At 36.7% G+C, this 13,458-nt stretch overlaps 1 protein-coding gene across 4 annotated transcripts in view; it reads right to left on the bottom strand.

Moving 5' to 3' along the window:
• FOCAD (focadhesin) overlaps positions 1–13,458 on the bottom strand; it is an 88,714-nt gene that overhangs the window by 39,082 nt on the left and 36,174 nt on the right. For all 4 annotated transcript variants that reach the window (XM_064405765.1, XM_064405768.1, XM_064405766.1 and 1 more), the window contains 6 exons: positions 9,842–9,946; positions 9,339–9,440; positions 8,133–8,263; positions 6,434–6,560; positions 1,196–1,330; positions 768–818 (listed from right to left, as the gene is read on the bottom strand). In XM_064405765.1, the coding sequence (XP_064261835.1) occupies positions 768–818; positions 1,196–1,330; positions 6,434–6,560; positions 8,133–8,263; positions 9,339–9,440; positions 9,842–9,946 (651 nt within the window). The remainder of the gene's footprint in view (positions 1–767; positions 819–1,195; positions 1,331–6,433; positions 6,561–8,132; positions 8,264–9,338; positions 9,441–9,841; positions 9,947–13,458) is intronic.

Raw genomic sequence — 13,458 nt, 5'->3', positions numbered from 1 at the left:
AATTTTGCAGAGGAAGTCGAACAAGTTTCACAGAATATGCTGAGTTGGAAGGCACCCACAAGGATCATTGCATCCAACTCCTGGCCCTGCACAGGACATCCCCAAGAGTCACACCTTGTGCCTGAGAGCATTATCCAAACACTTCTTGAATTGTGTCAGGCTTGGTGCAATGATCACTTTCCTGGGGAGCTGTTCCAATGCGCAACCACCCTTTGGGGGAAGAACCTTTTTCTAATATTCATCCTAAACCTCGCTTGACACAGCTTCAGGACATTCCCTCGGGTCCTGTCACTGGCCACCTAAGAGCAGAGATTAGTGTCTGCCCCTCCTCTTCCCCTTATGAGGAAGATGCAGACTACAATGAGGTCTGCCCTCAGTCACCTCCAGGCTGAACAGACCAAGTGACCTCAGCCATTCCTCATACGACTTCCCTTCAAGGCCTTTTGCCATCTTTGTGGCCATTCTTTGGATGCTCTCTAAAAATTTAATGTCTTTCTTATATTGTGGTGCCCAAAATTGTTCCCATCACTTGAGGTGAGGACATAGTAGTGCAGAGTTTGTTTGTAATTCTCCTTGGAAATGGCAGAAGTTAGAACCTTCAGTTACCACCTTTTACGTGTAGTACATTGCTTCAGAAAAAGTGTTAAGCAACAGGAACAAAACGCTATTAGAAAATTAGATTACTGACACTGTCTTGACAGAAAAGTATAAAACTTAGTATCTTCTTGCTGACATCAGAAATGAATGTTTTCAATTATATCACTTACCTCGTTCTGTGTATTGTTCCAAAGGAAGCTGATAACTTGAGCTTTGAATTTCTACAAAAACAAAGAAAATATGCTTTTTTTTTACCAAATAAGTAGTTGAAATAGAGGCAGTTATGTCCAACAACTTACTGCCACATCAACATAGATTGAGCTAGGAAAGTGGAAGGAGTGCAGCTCTAACTCCAGACATATTCACATCTCTACACATTCTGTGAGAGGGAAACCATGGATTAACCTCCCACTGGAATTTCCTATCTATTTCCCAGGATTCACTAATGCAAGTGAAAACTGAAATTGTATGAAACATTAATTTGACTAATCTGAACTGGGCAGTGGGTGCAATTTTATCAAGATCAAGCAGGCTTATGTAAAAGTTACATACAAAGATATACTAAAAGAAAGACTCATCTTAGTCTATAAGTACTTACTTCAAATTCATTTGTGTTCACTGTTAATGAGGGAACCAGGGAAAACAATTCATTCAGTGCTTTTAAAATGAGTGGTCTTGTATCACAACTCAGCTTTGGAGACAGAGCATTCCACGTAGAACGGATGCAAACAACCTGCAAGCAAAGAGGGAGGCATCATAACTAACAGCTATCCCAACTTCCCTTAAATAACTTTTCTTTCCAGTCCTTGTTCTTGCTCTTCCTTCTTGAGAACAGGAATATATGGTTCATAAAAAGTAAAAAAGCAAGCATGTTAAAAATTCACTTGTAGATCAACTGACATCACAGTAATACTGCACAGTAATTCACCAGTAGTGAAGGAAAGCAACTAGCTGTACGAATAAATAATACACTGTAAGCAATATATGTATCTTCATACCACATTACTGCTCTACTTAACTTGGTCAAATTAGGTAAAAAGCAAGCTGTCTCTGGGACAATAGGATGAAAGCAGAGGAAGCCACTGAGCAATATATTTTTGCTGGGAGGCCCCCAAAACCAATTGCCTTTAATCTTTAAAAACAATAAAAGCAAAAAAAAACCTGCAGAACAAATGCAAAACACAAAAGTTTATAATCTAGAAACTGTTGGAAACTGTCCAACTATAAATACTAAATAACTAATACCCAATACTAAGGCATTTATGCTGTACCAGAGCACAACATGATACATAATTGGTCTTCTGGGATACATAATTTCCTTCCTGGAAACAACACACATCTCACCAAGCTTCTTTTCACCTTCAAAGATCTGCATGACAGCTCAACAAGCAGTCAGTACAACATTTTGCATTTCCAGGCACTGAAAAAGTCTGTAAGATGCTCCAGTCGGTGGTACAGTTCTAGCTGAAGTCATAAAAAGCAGTACTGTAAGTTGTTCCTTTTTCCTTGTGAGATGTTTCCAGTTGCCCATGCTTTCTCTTGATAATAAGCAGTGTATTTTTCTGAAAACTCAAGTAATTTTCATGGAGCATTTCATCAAACCTTAATGTTGCTACCTGTGGAGAACTTAACATTACAGAATTTTGCCACCATACCTAAAATAATTCTGTCTGTAATTTATCTGTTGTTACTACTTGTCTTTCAGATGTCAGGCTCCACTGCAACAAAAAGAGTACAAAACAAGGAAAAATACAACCAAATAAATAACAAAAAACCCCAACAAATAGAACCAAAAACCCCAAGAAACTATAATTCTGTTCACCCTACCCCACCCACCCCACAGAACCACAACACAAAAAAACCCCAAACCCAAAACCATGTATGCTTAGAACCAAAGTCTAGACAAAAATTTTAAAATAGCAATGGCAAAGCAAAGTATAATCTTCAGCCTTCTAAAGTGAAAAATTGCAAATCAAGACTTAAAAGTCTTGATTTGCAATTGCCATGAAAATGCCATGAAAATGTCTTTCAGGCATAAAAAATTACAACAAAGCAACAGAGAACAAAGACATTGAGAAATACAAATTGATCTATGTAACAAAATCAAATAAAAGGCATGTTTATGAAGATATTCCACAAAGGCATTGAGAAAGGTAGATTTAGTAATATTCTGCACTGAAAAAACAGAGTATTTTGTATCTCTGAATGCAGGTAATTGCCAAATTAAGAAGTCACTACAGTGATTGCAAAACACATTTCAGGGTGCAGTTTAAAAAACCAAAGACACATTTTGAGTTGAACCCATTTCAGGAACAGCAAACCCATGAAAGTGTTTCTATGGTAACAACCACTGATGGCTAGAAAGACCTCATCTGGTAACATTCCAAGGGAAAATGATACCTCTCTTTCCATTCTTTCAAAACAGACTGTTTGTAAGAATAAGAAAAAAGATCTTCCAGTGTTCAGAAAAACAGACATATCTATTAACACTGGAAATTCCTCATCAGCTATCTAGAAATGTTAAATTTGTAATGAGTTAGTTGTCTGGCACACACAACATGTATTAATACATAGGGAAAAGAAGTTGTGCATTTGGGGGTTTGATACTGTAATTTAGGAAGACTAACAAATCATTAGCTAGCGAAGCATGTTTACTTTCATTTTTTCCCATAGTAACACACACATTCTCCAACTTCACATAAGAGGTGAAGAAAGGCCTTAAACAATAGCCAGCACCCTAACAGAATTTTCAGATCTATCTTAAGTCTGTACAGTTCCTTCTCAGATGGTATTTTCTAGACTTGCAACTTAACAGCTGTCCTACAGAAAACTCCTACCAAATGACATACTGTAAACTGATGGAACAGGGGGATAGGAACAGTGGGAAACTGGTACTTTACCCACCATAAAAACCCACAGTAAAAATAGAAAGGTTATAAAAGCAGTAATAACCTTTACATGGTGTCTTCCTGAAGGAAAGTGCAACTGTGATAAGCACCTTGTGATGAAATTTACCTCCTAGTCATGAATCCCCAAGGAAAAGCCTTGTGATTCCATGGGCACTTTCAGCTCCACAAACCTGCCCTCTGAAAATGCAAAATACTCTAGAAAACTAGCAAGATAAGAGAATTTTACAACATTGGTATGCCAATTACTGTCTGAAAAAAAAAGGATGGGTGCTATGCAGAAAACCTGTGTTTAGAGATCTAGACATGCTAGTGTCATACTTTGGTAAAACTTATTAAGTCTGTTTTCATTTTTTGTTGCATGGGGGTTTTTCATTCTGGTTTGTTCAAATTAACATATCATTGTCATCTGGAGACATTAACAATCACACAGTACTTTTGGTACAACATATTTTGGTTTAGGTTTATGTTTTCTTGTATTTTAAATATTGATTTTAGAATAGCAAGCTTGCCACCCCACAAAACACTGACTGCTGGATGGGAAAAAAACTAAAAGCTAAATTTACAGATGCTGAGGAGAGACAAAGCACATCTGCTTCAGGTAACCTACAGTCCTAAAAGGTGAGAAATTTTAGGAGAAAAATAAAGAACAACAACATTTCAATGGAAAGGGAATTTAAACACTATGCTTAGAAATTTTATTCTTAAATGTTTCTTGGCTTGCATACTGTACTTGATACATGAAATCGATTAGATGCCAAGATAGCTTGAAATGAAGAACACTAGCTTCTGTTGAAATCACTGGGGGAAAATAGAATTACATGCTGAAAAAGAGGAAATGTGATTTGGCAAGAACTGTGTGGTTTTTTTTCATTTTTGATGTGCAAGTCACTGTGCATTATTCAGTAATGACCTTATGTTACACCTACCAAAAAAAAAATGGGGGTGGAAGCAGCTGGCCCTTCTTGCAAGTCCTGCAAAAGCTATACTCTTAACACTGTTCATGCAGGATGCACTTTGAATGAAGTCACTATCTTTATACAAAACAATTACTGCAATCAGCAGAATGGATAACTATTTTTACACAAGAGTCAACCAAAAAAGAAATCAATGTTATAGCACATTTTGTTATCATATTACTTTAACAAAGGAGCCTTTCCAAGACTCTCAGAACTCATCCCTGACAAAGCCACGTGGTGTATAGCGTTCCATCATCAACCGAGTCAACACTATACATATGAAAACAAAATGTATTATTCTGGTTCAGAAGCTGACTGAAAGTTTGGTGCTCCCTAAAATCCTACATCTAAGCAGCTGCATGTGGAAAAGCTCGGAGACTATATCCCTTTCCCTTAAGTCAGCAGCAGAGACAGAAAACCCCAAAACAAAACCAATGTCTATGATTATGTCTTTTATGCACTGCAAACTACAGTCTAAACAATAAATAACAGATTAAATTACTTAACCCAAATGGTAACCCAGCTAGCCAAACCACAAGAGAATTCCCTGTTGAAGTTTCAGAATAGTTATGTGGTAGATTAGGTCTCCCAGAACACTACACTGTAGCTGGAGAAATAAAGCGAGTACAATTTGGACAGGAAAAACTAGTAACATTCACAAAGTCTATCCATCCCTCCTTCCTTTCTTCCATCTTGAATAGTCTTAGCCTTCCAGTCCTCAACAGTGGTACAGTATACATCTGTTCTCAAATGAGGTTATTATAGTAGGATGTAGGAAATGTAGCTTATTATAGCAGGAAATTTATCATATATCTAACTCCTACCTTTTTGCAAGTCTAAATATAATCCAGCCTGGGAAAACACTGATTCAATACCAAAGCCAGCATTCAAAGAATCTATATGATCTTAAGAAGAACCAAACTGCACACCAAATGCAAACAAAAAATTACCCAAAATAAATTGTTTCTTAACAATCATTGTATGACTATTTTTAATGATATTGAATACCAACATCTATGGATGATTCACTATATTGTTCTTGAACTGCTCAGTGATTTCAGATAATGTGGCAATAGCTGGTGTTACTGCAGTGAACGCTGCAGTGGAAGTGTCGAAGTGGATAAACATAAAATTGCTGTTTGGCAGAGAATGGGTAATCAAATATTCCTTCAGGATATAATTAGTTCACTACTCTGATGGCCTGTATAGTACAGTTTGTCAGTAGCAGACTCACAGCATGTCTGTGCCTGCATCACAACACTGGATATCACTGTCTGGGATGTGGAAACAAAGAGCCTTGTCTCCTAGCTTAGAGATATCATAGCATCACTATTTGGGTTCAAAGGGACCTCATGATATTTCCAGCCCAGCCTCCTGCTCAAAGCAGGGTTACAATAAGATCAGATCCAGTTGCTTAGCGTTGTATCCAAAAAGAATGGGAAATTCTTCAGGGAAGGACACGGCACAATCTCTCTGGGCAGCTTGCCCCAAAGCTTACTTGCCCTCTTCATCAGTAAGCAATGGACACATTATAGTAACCCTCCCAGCTTCTAAGTGATTTCACTACCTCTCTGGTACACTCTATAAACAAGACACAGCAGAGCAGGCCAGTAAGAAGATATAAAAATTACATTATTTAAGTGCCTTTCAGCCAATCAAAATTATGTACCAAACAGTTTTCCTTTTCAAATCTCAAGGAAAAATGCAAGGAATGATGTCTTTGCAATAAACTGGCAAAGCTGATTTAAAATTTCAGCTCATGCACTGAAGGGCTGATCTGCTGTGGTAGGAGATCACAGTACAATTTCCCAGGAACTATTAACTTATGTTGGAAGAGAAGAATTAAATTTGTCAGAAGAAAAAGAAATTCTACAGCAACTCAATGTACTCTTAAAAAAGAGCCAACTGGGAAAAAAGTTCACGAACCATAAGCAAAACTCGAAACACAAGGACAAGCCAATTTAATCTTACCTCAGCCTCACAAAGCGCTCGTAGACCCTGTAATACTATGGCAGCGGGTGAAGCTTGATCAGGTTTTGTGCATTCATTTAACACCTGGGAAATTGCAGCCAACATGTCTGCTCCATGCTGGTATGGTCTAAAGGAAAAAAAAAGAAAATAAAAGGCAATATTCACACATAAACACAAGCTATGATTTATACACAAAAAATTATTAATTGCTGTTTTTATTTAAGCGACAAGTAAAACTGCCTAGAAGTGGGAGTTCACACACACATTAAAAAAAAACATACAAGGAAGATATGACAGAGTGCTCTAAAGGCTGAGTGACATGGGGAATTAAATCAGCAGCCATCAAGTTCCAAAAAAAAGATCACTGAGTGGTTAAGTTGTAGAAGGTTTTGTCTAAGCATGTTGTGTTCACTAAAAGATTACATCATTCAAGAAGGGACAGAGAGTGAAAGTTCAAATGCACTATTTTATAATTCTTTGTTGAAGTCTCCTGCAAGTAGTTACTACTGTGTATTGGTGGAGATTTCGGCACCAAATGTTTTCTGTCCTTTTTACATGAGAGAGTTATGTTGTCCCTTTTCTTCTTTTTTTTTTTCCTGCTGCAATGCCACTTGTCTTTCTCTCACTGGCTGTATGGGCTGCTTTAGCTCTCCAGTCTTTTAACTATCCATTCAGTTTTATTGGGTTGTGGGTGGCAAGGTGGTCAGCAGTTCCTCATACTATCTCTGTAAGCGATTCTGGTAAATGGTGTCTGGTAGGTGATTTATATGCATGGTAAATTGTGACTTATCTATTTGTTCACACTTTCTTCAAAATAATTTCTAAATGCATGAAGAATGTGCATGCACCTGAACTCCAGCTATTCTACTTAACCGGCAAAAATTCTACAGGTGCATAGAGATTTCTCTCCTGCTTTTCACTTTAAAAAAACTTATTGAAAAATACTGTCTGGCAAAATGGAAGAAGGTTGAAGAGGTAAAAGAAAATATTATTTTCTTTAGGAATTTGTTTTTAGTTGATAGTCAAGTTATCTGAACCTTCTCAGCTGTTAGTAGCTGACCTTCAAGAAAGAAAGTGAAAACCGGAACCCAAGATAGGTGACAAACAGAAAAGATTATAGGGTGCACGTAAAACCAGGTAGTAAATACTAATGCACTTAAAAATACCCTTTACAGGAACTCTAAATTATTATCAAGTACTGATATTTATGGATTATTAGAGCTAGAAAGGTTCAATGTATTATCCAGTTATACCTGTACAACAGTGGTATTATACCTGAATAAAGAACCAAAAATGTACACATGACAAAATATAGTTTTCAGAAAAAAAAAATTCTATCCTTCTTTGAATAGATCAAATGAGAGATATTAGTTCTTTTTTCTATTTTTCATCCCTCCTTTTTTCTAATCTGTAAGTGTTATGCCTGAAGTTTCTGCCCTGGACCAGTGTATGATGCATCTTTAGTTCCATGATGAAGATAATTTAATTTTAACAGCATTTGTATGTGTGTTCTATTGGTCATAATAGAAAACCCAAAACTTAGTAACTGCTCAGATTAGCAATGGCTGAGTCAGTGTCTCAACTAGAGAAATATTACTCACAATTAATGTAACAGAATAAGTAAAAGTAATGTTGCAGATTTTCTGAAAACAACTCTTTTCCCTTACAAAGATATAAGATAGGTAACACTTGCACTTACCTCAGCCTACATATATCTCTTATACAAGCAGCTTTAGCAATCAGCTTTTCCCATTGAGCATCTTTGTCAATAGACACAGAGGGCATATCAGACATTGCCAAGAACTTCTGCAGTTCTGGATAAATGCGATCCTAGAAAAGATTTCATTTCAAATGATCATCACACCTTTAAAAGCGTGACCAGATTTTCAGTTGGTAGCACTTCTACACTTCGACTTTTATTACTGCATACCATATTTTGCTTTTTTTCATTATTTGCCTCTAATACCACATTGAGATCAAACTGGCTTTTGCAGATGAGGTCTCAATTGCAACTTCAAAAAAGTCAGAAGCAAATTATTGTGCTGATTTTGTTTGGGATAGAGTTCATTCTTTTAACAATGGCTGGAATGGGGCTGTTTTGGATTTGTGTTGAACACAGCGCTGACAATACCGAGATGTTTTCATTATTGCTGAGCAGAGCCTACCCACAGCCAAGGCCTTCTCTGCTTTTCATGCTGGGAAAGAAAGTTGGGGATGCTAGTGAGGTTGGGTGGAGACACAGCTAGGATGGGTGACCCAAACTGATCAGAGGGATATTCCAGACCACATAACATCATGCTCCGGATATAAAGTGGAGAGAAGAAGGAAGGGAGAGACATTTGAATTGATGACATTTGTCTTCCCAAGCCACCATTACACATGATCTCTCTCCTGGAGGTGGCTGAACACCTGTCCGCCCATGGAAAGCAGTGAATTAATTCCTTGTTTATTTGGCTTGTGTACACAGCTTTTGCTTTCCCTATTAAACTATCTATCTCAACCCAGATATCTCAACCCTCTTCCAACCTTTCTGATTTTTCTCCCCAGTCTTACTGGTGGGTGGGGGTGTGAGTGGCTGCATGGTACTTGGTTGCTGGCTGGGGTTAAACCACAACAATAAGATCTTGTTCTTACTGCATATAATGAAAAGCAGAAAGCCATCTGTCAAACAATTTCTTTTTCTAATCACAGTTTCAGATGTCATGAAATGAAAATACAGTTTCATGAAAGACATACTATTTAAATACTCTACTAGAAGATCAGTACAGACACCATTAACACCATTTACTTCATAATGCTGACAGAGACATAGTAGAAGCAATGTTCTACAATTATTTTCTTCCTTGGTTAATGGGAATGAAGTTTTTCTACTGGACTTATAGTGACACTACAAGAAGTTTCTAACCTGTCTTTCCCATAATGATGTCATCAGCCGTGAGGCAATTGCTCTGAGCTTAGCTGTGCTCCCCAGCATGTGTATGGCACGTAGAATCTGAGCTACACAAACCTGAAAGAAATTTTTAACCAAGTGTTTTTGTTATTGTATATGTCCAAGGACAAAGAGTAACCTACAAATCATTAATTTACAACCAAGTACAACCATGAAAAATGAGCCAAGTGCAATATCAGAAAAAGACTGGAAGTCATTTTCCAAAAAACTTTAGCAAGCAACAAGTCCAAGAGCATCCTCTCATGACATATATAATGATCATGCAGTGCAGACAGTGAAGTGTAGTGTACATTTAACTTTAAAACAAATACCATATCTCATCCAAAATATTACAAAGTAATGCAAAAGCCTAAAAATCAGTTAAGCAAGATATACATTGCTCAGTCTAAACAGTTTTTATAAATTCATGACCTTTTATTGATACAGTTTTCATTGTATTAAAAATCTTTCATTCTGACCTTATGTACACCAAGTGTAGGCAAAGTATACAATATCTCCCTGTAAAGTGCAGGCTCCAAAGGTCTTCCCAATTTAAATATAAGAACAGGGATCAGATTTGGGACCTAAAATAGAACAAATATGGGAAATAAATTGGAATTTGCTGAATTTGGCAACACAACACCTTAGAAAAGACAATGAAACTTCTCCCAACATATTAGAAAATCATACCTTTTATGCATTTTTTTCTGCCTGCATATATGAGAAACCTGTCACATAATACAATATAATTTATTGCATTCTTACTATATGGTACAAAACTTCCAGAGAGCTGCTGCTGAAGTTACAATAAAGTAAAGGAGGCACACATATCCCCATTCCCTTTCTAATTCAGATCTTCTGTATTTTCACACAAGCAGGTGCTGCAGTTTTTTTGTTGTGCATCTTCTTATCACTGTGTGTCTAAATTTAATCTTAAATTAAAACTACTCATGATGTCATTTTTTATGACTACTTAAAACACAAAGACACAGAAACATGCAAATACATACACTATTTATATATTATATATATATGTGTATGTGTGTGTGTGAGTGGTTTATACAGATACTGGTTAAAAAGTAATGGAAAATTCTGCTACAACAGTTGTTTCAACTTGCATTTTCACACGAGCAGATGATACCATTTTTCACTGTAAAAAGCTCTGTCTCAGTCCACAGGAAGAATAATAATTAATAATTCAAGTGCTCTGGGATTTTGCATACTTGGCTGTATTCTGGTTCCAAGTCAGAGAACAAAAAGAAATATTGTTTGTTTTACAAGTCATCATTATCTTTACAGTTCAGCAATGGTGAACTGGTACTTCCATAAACTCAAGCTATGTTCTGGAATCTGCATTTACCACTTAATGGACAACTAGAATGCATTACTTTTTTCCTTTTTCCAAATAGTATTTGACATTCTTAAATAGAATAAATCCCTTTATAAACCAAAAATATTCCAGATTTTTGTGGAATTGACTAGTCTTTTTCTATTTCTCAAAGTTGTTGTCTATCTTCTATAGAATCAGTCATCACCCTATGACCCACCTAGAAAAAGGACTGGCTTTAAAAAATATTTCAAAGCACAACCAGTTGAATGAGGCTGAGAATTTAGGGTAGTATTCACTTGGACAGATTTTCACACCCAAACTGAATGCACCTTCCCATTGGCAACCTCCCTTCCCGTTCTTTCAAATTTTTGGATTTAAGAAAAGTTGGCAGTTTTACAGCTTCTGTTGTGTCCTGATTTTGGCTAGGCTAAAACTAAATTTCTTCGCAGTACCTTCTTAGCAATGATTTGACAACAAAACAGTACTGGAAACACTGATGTTCCCTGTTGGAATTATATTCTTTAAAACAGAAAAGGGCATGGGGGAAGTAAGTTATACCACTTCTCAAGCAGCTGGCAGAATTGATTAATGTAAATTCTGCTCCCAGGTAAAATTCAGCAATAAGATTCAATGTTAATGTCTGCATTAACATTGAAACACAGAAAAGTGAAACCTGCACTCAAAATATGAGATTTAATTTGCTGCCCAACCTTTTCTTCCCACTCCCTAACTGTAATGATTTGTTCAAGCTAGTTTATGCAGTTGTATTTCCCTGCTTTATTCATGCTAAAGAGACAACAGCGCTGCCCAAGACAAAGTTATGTACGTAAGTATACAGGAAGAAAACTAAAGTTAACTTCCTGATTAAAGAGAACCCAAAATAAGACTTGAGTGCTGAAGGCTCAACATCCTTCAAGCAAGAACCTGTTTTGGTTAAATCAAGCCTTAGGTAATGGAAAGGTTGCACAGAAACCAAATAACACAGGTAGACAAAAAGTCTCCTTGAATACAGGATACCTGACAGAGGCAAGCAGTTTTCTATCTGGGTACCTGAGTGTCAAGAAAAAAACATATCACCTGATCTAATGTTACCTAAATCTTTGAATGATACAAGGTAAACTGCAGGGTGATGTGTAAGCAGTGGACATTGGATGCTTTTGGGGTAGAGATAATCATTAACCTAACACAGCAGCCTGCATCACCATGTTAAGTTTCAAAATTCTCAGGGAGGTCACACATGCTCCTCCACTGATTCACTGATACATAAGCTTTTCATACAACTGTTAACATGTTAATAGGGAAGAAACATCTTGTAATAAAATTATCCCAAAAGTTTCATATGCAGCAGGCTAACTGGAGGGCTCTCAACTCAGAGGATAAGAGGATGTTGTTAATTCTTTAAATCGTATCCATCCCTGATAAATGCTGTGCTGGGCAAATAGGCTATATAAGACAGCAGTAAAGATGACAGATATGTAATTATAATGATGAACATCCTCACCTAACTTGCTTACTTTCCAGTCTCTTCCCATATTACCCCTTCCTCTTGCCACAGGCAGGTTCTAGGGCAACTCAGTTTTATCTTAAGCTAGCTCTCTAGTCAACAGACTACTTTCTTAATTTTTCTCAGTTGTAGCTACACTGGATTACACATCAGCAGTGAGACCAAATGATATATAAAAAAATTATATTCATAATCCTTAGTTATAACAGCATTCAAACCCTCTAAGTTATTCTGCTTAAGCTCAGCCTTCATCAGCTGTGATGGGAATCTCATTTCAAGTCCTGTGTCTACATTAATTAGCTTGTTATGAAGTTTACTCTACAGTAAACATATATTAAATCAAAGTTCTACAATTGCTTTTACACTACTATCTAGTAAACAGATCCTAAGTTTGATTTACAAAATTCTCAGGAAATGTTTATGCATGTGCTACTGTAAAGACAGTTAGAAACTTATTTAAAAGTATTATCCTCTACAGTCTGTTTGGTTTGTCCTGTATATTTCAATAGTAAGATTAGGAAAAACACCAAAATGTTCTGGCGCAGCAAAGTGCTCCTCTCTCCATCTCCTTCACATAATGGACAAAACAATGCTGAGATTAATTTCAGTATTAAATTTATGCTACATCTTCATCAAGGGTGTAACAGCTCCACAAAGTTGATTGTAATAATTCACTAGCTCCCAGGAACCACCTTCAGAATGGGAGGCAAGCTGCCTGTCAACATGGGTACCAGAGGATGCAGAAATTGGTTCAAAACTGCCATTAGGAACCTGAAGAAGGGTTTTGACATACGTTTTTTAGTTTTAAAACTAATTTGCGTCACAAAAATGATGCTGAGATTTCTCAATAATTTTCCCTTTTAAAATAAAACTAAACATGTGAGACAAAATGATATTATTTAATAAATACACTTGAGAAGAACTCTCTGCCATTTGGTGGCATGACTTCTTTTTTTCTGAGCTATGGGACAACTATTCTTTTTCAAAAAGCACAAGCTAAGGGAGAATAGCAGGTTCCATTTCTGGGCTGAATTTTGGCAGATGAACCATCAACCTAGTTGTCCAGTAGGCAAGACAGGGAAATGAGAAGATTTCTGAGAGCATACAGTACTTTGGCATTTCTTGCTTCAATGAACAAGACAAAACAACTGGGCAATTCAGGCAAATGAAGGAACAAGTTTTTCAGATAAGTGCATAAATGTAGCTAAGTTTCTCTTTATAAAACTATAAAATAAATTTCACTCAAAAATGAGAAGCACTTT

This window comes from Passer domesticus, chromosome Z (assembly GCF_036417665.1).
Source record: "Passer domesticus isolate bPasDom1 chromosome Z, bPasDom1.hap1, whole genome shotgun sequence".
Classification (NCBI taxonomy): domain Eukaryota; kingdom Metazoa; phylum Chordata; class Aves; order Passeriformes; family Passeridae; genus Passer; species Passer domesticus.
The sequence above is the reverse complement of the archived record's forward strand: the minus strand, read 5'-3'. Positions and strand labels throughout refer to the sequence as shown.